The sequence below is a fragment of the Hemicordylus capensis genome, chromosome 6 (genome assembly GCF_027244095.1).
Source record: "Hemicordylus capensis ecotype Gifberg chromosome 6, rHemCap1.1.pri, whole genome shotgun sequence".
Taxonomy (NCBI): Eukaryota; Metazoa; Chordata; class Lepidosauria; order Squamata; family Cordylidae; genus Hemicordylus; species Hemicordylus capensis.
This window is the reverse complement of record NC_069662.1, coordinates 135560294-135573636: the sequence shown is the minus strand read 5'-3', so window position 1 is coordinate 135573636 and position 13343 is coordinate 135560294. Positions and strand designations below refer to the sequence as shown.

General features: G+C 42.2%; 1 protein-coding gene across 6 annotated transcripts in view; it reads left to right on the top strand.

Moving 5' to 3' along the window:
* Positions 1-13343, top strand: part of RUNDC3B (RUN domain containing 3B) — a 98485-nt gene that overhangs the window by 33348 nt on the left and 51794 nt on the right. For all 6 annotated transcript variants that reach the window (XM_053262059.1, XM_053262058.1, XM_053262061.1 and 3 more), the window contains one exon: positions 7604-7761. In XM_053262059.1, coding sequence (XP_053118034.1) covers positions 7604-7761 — 158 coding nt within the window. The remainder of the gene's footprint in view (positions 1-7603; positions 7762-13343) is intronic.

The following is a 13343-nucleotide window of genomic DNA, read 5'->3' as shown; positions in this document are numbered from 1 at the left end:
TCCAAATTCTTCCTATGAGGAAAGGCAGATATAGCTGTATAGAATGGTTGGGCTGCATTAGAAGCTCCCTTTCCACATTCAATGCAAATCTCTGAGGGTTGGGGAAATGGTTTTGCAAGAAACCAATTGTGCATGGTGCTGTTTGACTATCCTTATGGATTGTTAATTAGAAAATGTCTATTTCCTTGCATCCCTGTAATCCCAGGAGCTCTTGGAAATAAAAAAGGTGATGAATGAGCTGATAAATGTATACATATTCACTAAAAAGGCTATTTGTGACTTGAAAATTGAACTGGGCAAGTTCAGTGCATCTACCACATATGCCATGGAGGGGCAAGACTGACATGAGCATGAACTTCTGAGACTTGGTTGCAAAACTTGCAGTAGAGCTGAGAGATGAGCTCTCTTTGGTTTAGCTATATGAGTGCCACTGTCTGAATGGCACCAGAATACCAAGAGGCAGATATCTCAATAAAGATCACACTGGACGGAAAAGGGTGATTTGGGCATGACTGCTTATAGATCTGGATCGTGATCCATTGCATTAATAAGGAATGGGGGTTCTGCGCCTGCACAGGGACCTCACGGATAGATTGACTGCCCTGCGCATGGATCACACTCTTGTTATCTTAGGCAGTTGGGACGTGACTCTTTCTGTTTCTTTTAGACTGCAGTTGCGTCTAGACCTTGGATTTATTGCTCCTCGGAACCCTGTTAATAGTTTGGAAACTCTCAGCAAAGACCTTGGAAAGGATATCTGAAATCGCACGGGAATTTGACAAACAGACTGGAAAAATGGACACGGCTACGGATAATCCCTAAAAAAGAAGCAAAAAAAGTTTGGCGCAGATTGCATCTAAATTGGCAACGAAAACAACGTTTAAACGCTGTGTTGACTGCTGTGAAAAACTTCCATCTATGGATACGCATGACGCCTGCCTGCTATTCCTAGGGAAAAAATACAACCCAGTTTCATGTAAAATTTGCTGCTCGTTCTCAAAACAAATGCTTAAGAACCAAGTGCTTAGGTTAAGAGCAGCACTTTATGATGACACACTACTATTCCCAATGCCGAGACCTATGGCATCAAGGTTGATGTCGAGCCCACCGACATTGAAACCGTCGACATCAAGATCACCGCTGATGTCAGGATCAAGGTCGAGTGCAGTGGCGTATTCTGATCCAATAGCGCTGCCGGTGGACTCTGCAAGTGAGCAGTCTAACGCCACCTGGGAGCAGGAATTTAAATGGCCAGAGACTGTAAGAAAGAAGCATCATAAACACAAGAGAGTTCATTGCTTGTCCACTGACAAGGAAAGTGAGTCTTCACCACCTAAGAAAAAAGTAAAGAAGACTCGTGTTAGAAGTGGAACCGCCTTGCCAACCAGCTTACAGGATGAGGAGGAGCAGTGGGATTCCACAAAAGGAGTCACGCTGTCTCTGTGGGTTCAGGGCATATAACCAATGGAATCAGTGACGTCAGTGCCGCAATCACACTCGATGATGGGGTCGATGTCAGCGCTGAGACAGATATAGAAGGAAATACCAAAGATTACACAGCTGTTGGCATCGACAACCCTGGATCGAGGTGCTTCGATGTCGACAACTCAGGAGCGACATTGCGATGTTGCTGACACCGGTGAGAACCCCCATTCAATCACCTGCAGTGGCACCTTGTCGTACCTACCTACCTGAAGATTATTTGGACTTTGGTGCAGCGGAGGAAGAGGAAGTAGCGCTAGACTCGAAGACTAAAACTTCGCTTATTGCTCTGCTTGACTCAAGTGAGGGCACGCCCTCGGGCTCGACCTTCCAAGGTTTCACAAGTCTCAAGGCCGAAAACACTACCAAGGCCGCCGTGCCTTCGGTACCGAAGATGCCTTCGATGTCACCAATAAGACCTCAGTCTTCACTACCCCACCCTATATGCCTTGTATCAGCAGCGACAAGTCCAGTTGGACTGCTAATGAATCAAAGTACTGGTAGACTGGGACTACACAGACCTTTGCCTATGTTTGCATGTCCTGAAACAGTGTATACTCTATGTTCAACCCAAGCCATGGCACTAGGGCAGATCACGCATAGCTGTGGTTTCCGGCATAACCCGTCCATAGTCTACCAAGTGGATTATGTGGACTACAAAATATGGAAGGGGCAGCAGGAAGTGCTGTGTCAACAACGGACTCCACAAGCACCACCGTTGGTAAAGGAATCGGTGAAAGAGATGGGAACTGCTACTGCAGCATACCAAACTCGACCTGTTCAACAGCACATACCCGCCCCCCCAGGGCTACTACCCTTCCTGATGCCTCACCAACTGAACCGTCAGAAGAGGGTGATGTGGAAGGAGAAACTGATACTATTTATGCATCTGACACTGAGGAAGAGAGTGTTCCAGATCATGATCCTTTGGAGCCAGATCTTCCTGCAGAAGTTGCGCCGAACACTATCTCCTACTGAAGAACTGAAGGCGCATCATGCACAGATCCGGGAGATGGCGGAAGCTTTGGGCCTAGACTTGAAGCTACCAGAACTGGATCTAAAGGATCCTGTCTATAATATGATGGCAAAGGCAAAGCTTTCACACCTGGTATCTCTCCCTGTGTTGCCAGAGATCAACAAAGCAGCACAATCGCGATGGGAGGTACTTCAAACCTCTATTGCTACGACTAAGAAATTGGAAGGGTTGTATCGCATACAGGAAGAGGAAAATACTTACCTCCTAAAGCATCCTGTACCAAACTCTGTGGTTGTTGAATGTGCATCATCAAGAGGTGGTCAACGCCACATGACACCTGCTGATAGAGGGCAGAAAGCTTGATGTGTTGGGCCGCAAGTTCTATTCCACGTCTAGCCTGGTTATAAAAATAGCGAACTATTCTGCCTGTTTGGCGAGATATGGGCATTATCTCTGGGATGTCTTATTTCCATGGATGAGTTGCAAAAGCGATTCACTCAGATGTATGAAAGGGCAACAGAAGTTACCAGACATCTACTGAGCACATTCAAGCACTTGGCAGATACTGAGTCCAGAGCAATGACCACAGCAGTGACCCTGCGCCCCCTTGCATGGTTGCGATCAACAAACCTACAGCAGGATATGAAGGACAGAATTGAGCACCTCCCTTATGATGGTAAAGGCCTGTTTGCAGAGTCAACAGATACTACTATGGAATCTTTAAATAAATTAAAGTTCACAGTGAAATCATTCATGGCATCCACAAATGCACCAGCCCATCTAGACCGTAATCGCAACTTTGGAAGGCAGCAAGGCCATCCTACTTATAGGCAGGACAAGAGGGAATATAGAAAACAATACAGACCTTACAAACAAAACAGGCCCTATAGCCTGAAAACAAAGGGCCCAAAACAAGACAGAGATCAATCCAAGCAGTCTCTTTGAAGGTCCAATCCATCCACCGCACAAATACCCTGCAACCCAAGCTTCATCACCCAAGGCTCCCAACATCAGCCTTGTTACTGCCAGTAAATCCATCAGATTGGCAGGCCATGCCCAAGCATGGCACAATATAACATCAGACCAGTGGGTGTTGAAAAGTGGGCTGTCATCCTAGACCTAAAAGACACGTATTTCCATGAGGGGATATGCGAGAAACACCGCAAGTACCTTTGGCTTACTGTAGGTGATACAGCGTACCAATATGTGGTTTTGCCGTTCAGCCTGTCAACAGCACCACGAGTGTTCACAAAGGTCATGGCTACGGTAGTGGCATACTTGGTTTCCTTGATCCAAGGACCCCCTCTGATCTTGTGATATACCTGTACTTAGACGACTGGCTCATAGTCAGCAGCAACAGAGAAAAGTTACTTTCACAGAATCAGTTTTTCTTGTCTCTCCTGAAAGACTTGGGCATCAATGTGAACTGGAAAAAATCAAATTTGGTGCCGCAGACACAAATAGCTTACATAGGAGTGGAAATGGACATGCAAACGAAAAGAGCGTACTTGCCAGAATCCAGATACCAGCAAATCAGGGATCTGATACGTCAGTTCAACAGAATACCATAACAACCAGCAGGAACCATGCAAAGGTTTTTGGAGTTGATGGCGTCTTGCAGCTCAACTGTGTGCAACACGCGATTGCATATGAGGGGTCTGCAGATTTGGTATCTGCGGAACTTCCGGCCAAATCGCAACAACCAGCAGATGCTGCTCACTTTGCCAAGCAGTGTGCTAACAACTCTAGAATGGTGGACAGTAAATGCTCATCTTCGGTCCGGGATGCCTTTTCAGCCCGATACTCCATCCCATTGGGTGACGACGGATGCATCCCTCTGGGATTGGGGGGAGCATTGCGAACATCATCAAGTTCAAGGACAATGGACACAAGAACAAAGGAAGAGGCATATAAACTACCTCGAGCAGCTGGCTGTGTTTATGGTACTGAAATCCTTCCAGCCACTACTGAAAGGTTTGGTAGTGCAGCTCCACTTAGACAATACCATGGCTATAGGTTACCTAAAAAACAGAGAGGAACGGTGTCCCATTCCCTATGCCAAGGAAACCAAAAAGACACTGTGCACACTACTGGATAAGGGAAAATCACACTGGTGAAAAACTAGTTCCTATGTAACTTTCAAACTTTATTCCTTAGTTCTGACAGCATCAGTAGTGATGAAGAAGAGCTAAGGACACTAGGCAGTAGTGGCAGTGAAAGTAGTACTCCAGATAACATTGGTCCTCCATTCATCATGGATTAGAACAGTGTTCATGAGAACAGTGTGCATAGTGTCTTTTTGGTTTCCTTGCCTTGCTGTGCGTGCACCCTGTTTGTTTTCCCGCTCCTTATGACAGCTGAGTTAGCAGCTGTGGAATTAGTGTGTGTCTCAGGAAATCACCCCAGTGGCAATACACATCAGGGGAGAAGACAATATACAGGCCGATGAACTCAGTTGCACCTTGCTGCGGAATCAGAATCACGAAAGGGAAGTAAACAAGTTCTATCTGCAGGAAATGTTTGTCAAGTGGGGTTCGCCAACCATAAAGCTGTTTGCAACAGCTGCGAACAGAAAATGTTAAAAATATTGTTCGCATGCAGGGCTTGGCGAGCATTCTTTAGGTGATGCGCTCCAGATTTTGTGGATCAGGGGTCACTTCTGTCTGTTCCCACCACAACTGCTGATACTGCAAGTAGTTTCGCAAATGCTCAGGGATGCCACAAGGTGAATCCTAGTGACACCGTGGTGGTCCAGGCAACTGTAGTTTGCACCATTGCTGAATCTGTCCAGGGAAGTATACCACAGGTTTCCGAATCATCCAGGCCTGCTAAGTCAAAACCACGGGAAAATCTGGCACCCACAACTCGATGCACTAAAGCTAACAGCGTGGCAAATAGGTTATTAAACAAGATACTGCTTAATAATAGAAGGTACTCAACAAGGTGTAGCTATAACAGCAAATGGAGGAGATTCTTACTTTATGGTAAGCAACAGGGGTTTTTTTGCGAAAAGAGCTACGATTTGGCAAATCCTCCTCTACATGACAACACTAAAGATGATATGCTTAGCGAACACGTCTCTGAAGGTGCACTTGGTGGCAACATCTTCAGAGCATAATGGATGGGAGGGAGAAACAGTTTTTTCCCATCCCGAAAGCAAGAAATTCTTAAAGGGTTTAAACAACTTGTTCCCGCCAATCAGAGCGCCACTACAGCAGTGGGACTTGACCCTGGTACTAAATGCCCTTATTGGGCAGCTGTTGGAGCCATTTGTGACAGCTACTTTGAAGTTTATGACACTGAAAACAGTTTTTCTAACAGCAATTACCACTATGCGAAGAGTTAATGAGCTGACTGCTCTTTGCACAGATCGACCATACGTACAAATACACCCACAGAAAGTCCTGATGCGTTTAGACCAACGTTTCAGGCCAAAAATTATAACAGATCTCCATATAAATGAAGATATAGTGCTTCCAGCATTTTTCCAAAATCTGGAAACGCAATTAGAACGCTGTATACATACGTTGGATGTGTGGCGGGCTCTGCTGTACTATCTGGCAGCAACAAGAGACATATGAAAGACAAGAAAGCTTTTCGTACTCTATAAAGGAAAATCCAAAGGCAGCCCAGTCTCAAGACAGCGTCTGTCCCAATGGATTACCCAGGCTATAAAGTTGGCATATGACTCTCAGGAAGTAAAACCTCCTGATACTATTAAGGCCCATTCTACAAGGGTGTATCCATCTTCAGCTGCCTTTGCAGGGGTGTCGGTGTCAGAAATATGCAGGGCAGCGATATGGTCTACGCTTCAGCCATTTATAAAACATTATGCCCTGGACTTATGACAGTCCAAAGAAACAACATTTGGGCAGAATATACTTAAGCGAGTCCTACCCTGATGACCCACCACCGTGGGAGGCAGCTGGCTAGTCACTCATTCCTTATGAATGCAACGGATCACGATCCAGATAAACAGGTTTCTCACCTGTAACAGATGATCTGGAGGTGATCCGTTGTATTCATAAAACCCACCCAACCTACCCTGCAATGGTCAGGGTAGGACATGTGACACTAACACTAATTGGATCGTCAGCACATAAGATCACATTGGCAGTCAACAGAAACTGAGAGAACTGCCCCAACTGCCTACGTTAATGAGAGCGCGAGCTACGTGCAGGGCTGTTGGGGACAGCACGAGGATCTAGTCAATCTATTCGTGAGGTCCCTGCGCAGGCGCAGAACCCCCATTCCTTATGAATACAGCGGGTCACCTCCAGATCATCCGTTACAGGAGAGCAACCTGTTTTTATTCTACAGCTATAAGACAATGTATATTCATACTAATATTTGTTCCAGTGTTCCCTCTAATTTTTCTCATCTGTGCACGGAATGAGTTTTGTTCTGGCTGGCAGTATCAAGGCAGTGTGTGTGCACGTGCATTCAGAATGAGACATTCCTGATTCATCCTGAGCAGCATCTAAAATTAACTGAGTAAACATTTTAAAAAATGTGAATGTGCACACATGTGCATGCCATAGAGGTAACACTGATGTGTACTGTACAGTGATTACCATACCAATATGTGCTGGTTTAGCTTGAATTTTAATTTACTGTACAGATTGACTACCATTCAATACTTGTCTTCCTGCCCGCCCCCCCACCCAGCAGACTAGTGTGCAGTGTGAATCAATCATTTAGATTCACAAAGCATGACAGCAGATAAAATACATGCTTTCACCCCCCACCCCCCCAATTTTGGTATTCTGTTATAGTTTTCTCAGTAACTTACGTGTTAGTGTTAACTTCTAATGAGTGGATAAAATGAAATACTGCTGTGTTCAGTTTCCAGTCTCATGTAAGGAATCTTCCTGTAGCTGTGTCCTGTCCTCAAAAAAATTTTTTTTGAAACTATGTAGACTGTTCTGATGTATACAGGGGTACCTAGGTTATTGATTCATCAGAGCAATCTGAATGCCTGCATAGTATTAATCACATTATTCTCGTTTAATCTAAAGATCAATATGCTTCACTGAATATTAAATACAAGCTGGCTCACCAACTTACTTTTGAAAACAAATATGTTTTCTATTTGCTGTTTGATTTTCAAGTTTTGTAGTACTATAAAGGCTTTTGTGTTTCCAGGGTTATCTAGAAGAACTGGTACGACTTAGAGAGAACCAGTTAGCCGAATCCATTGCTCAGAAGAAAGTATTGCGCCAGACAATAGAAGCTATGGAGCTTGCCCAGAAAATGGAAAAGGAACAACTTGAGTACATCATTGTGGAACTGCAGGATCAACTGTAAGTTGAATGCAGTGCAGAAATTTTGCTAGAGAAGTAATCTTCTGAAATAATAGTGTGTGTTTGGTTTTTAAAGTATAGTTCCAATTTTGAAGAGGTTAATACAGGTGGATCTCATAATAATAATAATAATAATAATAATAATAATAATAATAATAATTAATATGATTTCTATACCGCCCTTCCAAAAATGGCTCAGGGCATTTTACAAAGAGAAATAACAAATAAGATGGCTCCCTGTCCCCAAAGGGCTCACATTCTAAAAGAAACATGAGACACACACCAGCCACAGTCACTGGAAGTACTGTGCTGGGGGTGGATAGGGCCAGTTACTCTCCCCCTGCTAAGTAAAGAGAATCACCACGGTAAAAGGTGCCTCTTTGGAACTATAGGGGGTTCTGTTCCCACAGATTACTGCGGGTAACAAAACCATGGATAATGAGGCATTGAGTCCATGGGAATTGTGGTTGTTAGGTTCCCAGACTTTTTTTAAAAAATCGTGCCCCAAAATCGCAAAAACGGGCCATGCCCTACCATATTTCGTGGGTCTCCTGGCAGCCAGCACCCCCACCCCCGCAAAAGTCTTAAATGGTCCCAAGATCCTCCCCTCTTTTGGACAAAATGAGCCACAAAATGCCTCCTGCAGAGAGTCATTTCTGGCCTCCTAGGAACCACGGATATGTGGGTTTTAACCCTTCTGTATCTGCAGATAAGGAGGTTGGGTATAGCATAGCCTTGAGAAAATCTGGCGTACTGGAACTTTGTGCTTTGGCAGTAAACAGGATAGCTATGATCTTAATGACATCCTGTATAAATAGATGCCACTAGAAGTCTATACAAGCAATGTTAACTTGAAGTTATGCTATTGTATTGCTTTTTGTTTTGTTACAGTGTTAAATGAATTGCTTTAATTTAGAAATTTTGAAGCAATAAGCTTATTTTGTATCTTTTGAGAAGCCTAAAGTTCTTATTCAGCACATACATATAACTTGATGACAAAGCCCCCAAATAAAGCTCCTTGTTTATATATATATTGTCTTATTTCTCCAAAATTCTCTTTCTGTATATTATTTATTTCTTATAATATACATTTTACATAAAGTACACTTCAGAATATGAAGCAAAGCTTGGCCCTCTTCCATTAGCATCTGGGGCATGTATTAAGTCCTTCTGTACCAATTAAAATCTGGGTTTATTTTAAATTTATATACCGCCCTTCCAAAAATGTGTCAGGGCGATTTACAATTTCAAGAATGTATGTTAAAATAAACCAAGATTGGTCAGTTTGGACATGATGACTGATCTTGGTTTATTCTGATGTAAATCAGAAGTACATCACACAGGCAGGGGATGAGGGAATGTATGCTCCTGGGCCTCAGGGACATTGCACAGAACCAGATTTTAACAGTGGTTCTGCATGACATCTGAACCAGCCCTCTGATTCTTTTCTTACATCATACAAGTTACATAAAGTGTTGATTTTAAGTGTGTGTTCCTTTTGAGTGACCACTGATTTTTTTCTTATCTTTTGTGGCACAAACATTTAGTTGTATTCTAGAGCTCATGCTAATTGTTATGAATTTCATATTATCCAAAAGCAAGGAATACATGTTTCAGTATAGTGTAATTAGAAGTCCAATGTGTGTGGTTAACTTGTACCTCTCTTGGAATTAATGGAAATTTGGCTGAAATCATATTTGGTAGTTGATTTTGGTCTGGGAACGAGTATCTCAAAGAACAAAGCAAAGCCCAACTACTACATCTCTGGAACGTTTGAGCGGATAAATATGCAGGCATTTGAAAAGCAAAAACAAAGTGAGCAGCCTTTGTGGAGCATGGGGAGAGAAATTACAATTGGTATTCAGTTTGGAATTGGGTACATGTGTTCTTTTTGAAGGCAAGAGGACACACAGCTCACCCTATAGCAAGAACTTCCCTATGCTTACCCATGTATGTAGTCTTGCAGCTCTTCAGCAAAGGATGAAATGGTTGGATACTATTTGGTTGTGTGTGTGTTTAATATGTTCTTTCATATAAGAAGATAGACACTGTAGACTAACAGTGAACAAAAACATTTACTTTCTTAGTAGCTTTCTTGGAGTCTTTTGCCAGTGTTTGGACTAGTTCTCTATTTTTGAGGCTTCATTCAGTATTTAGTTGACGTAAGAATGACATCTTGCCTGGATTTCATATGCTCCAAAGAGAATATATAAGCAGGCGCACACAACTTTACATAGTTTTTCATATTACACTGTATTTAGAAGTTCAGCTGAAAACAATGGAAACTTAGTGCTGTTCTAACAAGTTTCACTACGGCCGTGTTATGCAACTTTGCTGAGGCTGGCTTTCCCATATGCAGTAGTCTTGGTGGGTCTCTCTAATCCTAACATTTCACTGCACAGCAAGTTGGCCATTGTACATTTCTTGAGATTTCCCTCCAATAGCATATACTTGCATATGAATAGTGTGTAGATATTTGGCTGACTGATTAGATGGTTCAGTTTGAAAAATAAACAAATAGAACTATTGTATCATTCTTCAAGTTGAGTTAAAGTCAATGTAACTCAAAAGTGCAGTGGTCAAATTAACCAGGTTAAAAATCTGCATGAGTGAAAGGGCTATTCTTTGTATGCTTGTGTTATGCTGTCAAATCACCACAGGGAAATGTTTCTCATAATCTGAAATATCCTGTACTTAATGATAAACATTAAGCTTATTCCTCTGCAAGCCTTCTGTGGAGTCAACTTACTCCACCTCTTTAGCTTTTCCCAGGGGCTGCATGGATGTTACTTTTCAGACTTGATCTCTGACTAACAGTTGGCAGTGACTACCATGATCTATTCTAGATCATGCATTGGCTAGAACAGGTTTTCATTTGTTCTTGGATATATATTCTGGGTTGAGAAGATTGCTTCTGAGCAAGTGCAAAATGCCCTTCCCTAACTATTGAGTAACTCTTGGGGGTGGTGTGTGTGGCAGGGATGATTTCAAGGTACACTTGTACTCTGGCACGTGTATTAATTTTGACTCTGGAAGGTGAGCTGCAGAATGTGGAGAGTGGCAAGCCCATCTTGTACCTTGAGGCTCATGGCAGGATAATATTGTGGACCGGATCCCATTGTTTTAAAAATGACTGCTAAACTGGGATGGTAATATGTTGCTCTGTGGGACAGGGCTGTGCCATGCCATATAAGCCAGTCTTTTTGTTTTTCTTTTGATCCTGTATTTCTGTCTTAGTGGCATTGTGGTATATTACAAGTGTGGAAGATGCACCTCCAGACAACTTATACCTGTGCTTTGTCTTGCTGTAGTTTCTTACCTCTTTGTGTAATGATGATTACTTTGCCTCAGATCTGCTTATGTACATCTGAGAGGCTGGGAAGCAGTATTGATGATGATACATAAATGAGGAACTGTGACAGAATCCCTTTCTTCTTAAAATAAGCCAGAAGCTCAAAATCAACCAAATGGGTCTAATATCTCTGCCAAAGCAGTTCCTATTGTGTAGTACATATGGATGATCCAAGGCACCAGATCAACAAAACACTCAAAATAAAGGAGCAGGGGTTGGCAAACACTTTAGCCATACATACAAGTGGGACTTGTGGTAGGGATGTGCACAGAATTATGCCTTCACCAACCAATAGGTGGCACTAACATTTGGTGGGAATTAAGAGAGTTCTTGTTCAATCTCCTTTTCTTTCTAAGACAATAAAGAAATATAACCCTAAACTAAAGCTGGTATTCTCTGAGCTCCCATGGCACAATGTTATATCTTTTTAAATTTCATTTTTAAGGACAGCCAGTAGGCTCATCACCTGAATTTTAATTCTCCAAATTATTCACTTGTTTAGGCCATGATCCTAGTCATATAGATTAAAAATAAATTCCACTAAAATCAAAAGGGACTTTAAAAAAAATTGTGTCTTGGACTAATTGTTAGCTACTTTACCATGTCAACAGCATGATTTACTAGTGCCTAGCACACTGCTGATCCTATATACTTAGCAGCAATAATACTCCTAGGATGCCAATGCAATCCTTGTCTGTTTCAGTGACGTTTGCATGACAGCAGAGCTCAGTGGATTCTACTCATTGCTAGTATGATTTTATTAAGGATTTTAAAATGTGAATTATTTAAAATGCTAATGTAATTTCTTTATCTCTTCTATACGAGGCATATTGGGGAATTAAGGTTTTCATTTTTCATTATTAGCATTAGACTTCTATAAAAAGTAGTCATCAAATGTTGAGTCATGAAATCACAATTTTAATTCTCTCCCTCCCCCCCACCCACACAAGCTTTATCACAATGACTCATATTCATATTTCATTTAAAGACCTGCAGTAGAAGCCTGAAAATATCAAGGCATTTAGTGGCTAACTGCAGAAAACAAAGTGGGGTGCAGGGGATAAAGGAAATTGGGACAGACAAAAACCAAGTACTGGATTTTAAACATGATATAGGCAATGATTTCTACATATTGTGATCTCATTCACATAATTCCCAAACATGAAAACAGCAGAAGTACTAATTATACCTTTTCTGATCACCAACAGCAGAGGTACACCTAGATAATCTTGGAGCCTGGACCGAAAGCCCTTTTGGGCCCCACTCCTGCCACTGCCGCAGGATAAGCTGCAATGCACTATTTCTTACACCAGAACATGCTCAGGGAAAGCTGGAAACTTTTTTTTTTTTTTGTATTTTAGAAGAAATTCTGAATAAGATACTTCTCACTGACCTGAAAATACCACTTTTAGCATGGACAGTTCTGCCAATTAAATTAGATGCACTGCAGTGGACCTGGGCTGGGTCCCAAAATGTCCTGCTGGCAGGCACTGTGAGGCCAAACACACAACACTGAGGGTGGCTGCAGTCAGCCCTCAGCCTGCCCACACACCAGTCTCCTGTTGTGTGGGGTTAGAGGGGAACTGAGGTTTGAGCGGGCCTGCCTGTAGTCAGCCCATGGCCGCCAGGCTCCATGGTGCCCAGACTGGGCCTGGCCAGTATGCATCAGTATATTCTCCATCAGTATATCAGTATGCATCAGATATTCTCCATTATATTAGCTAACTCTCTTGTTCAATAGCTATCAAAAGTGATCTAATACTGTTTCTTTCACTTTTTTAATTGGAACAGTTTCTGCCTTGGATACCTTAGCCTGCTTTCTTCTTTCAGGGCATATATTAAATGAAAAGCAGATATGGCAGTGTTTTCTTAAGAATAGCTATTACAGATAATCTGCAGCTAACAAGATTATATTCATATTAAGATAACAAATGAGTCATGAGAATCTGCACTAATGCAGTAATAAAGTGCTAATAAAAGAGCTAACACCACATATCAAATCCATTGGGAGCTGCATCCTGTGAAGTGTGTGTGTGTGGGGGGGGAGGTCATTCTGTTATACTCATTCTTCCTATTGAAAAGTATTCTATAATGGAACTTGCTTCACTGATAAGACTACATTTAAAAACAAATAGCTGAGTTCTCCTAAAAAAGGTGATTTGCAGTGCATCAGTACCTTAGCTCACAAAAGATAAACTGAAAAGTAAAAGTGTCTATATATTCTCCTAAA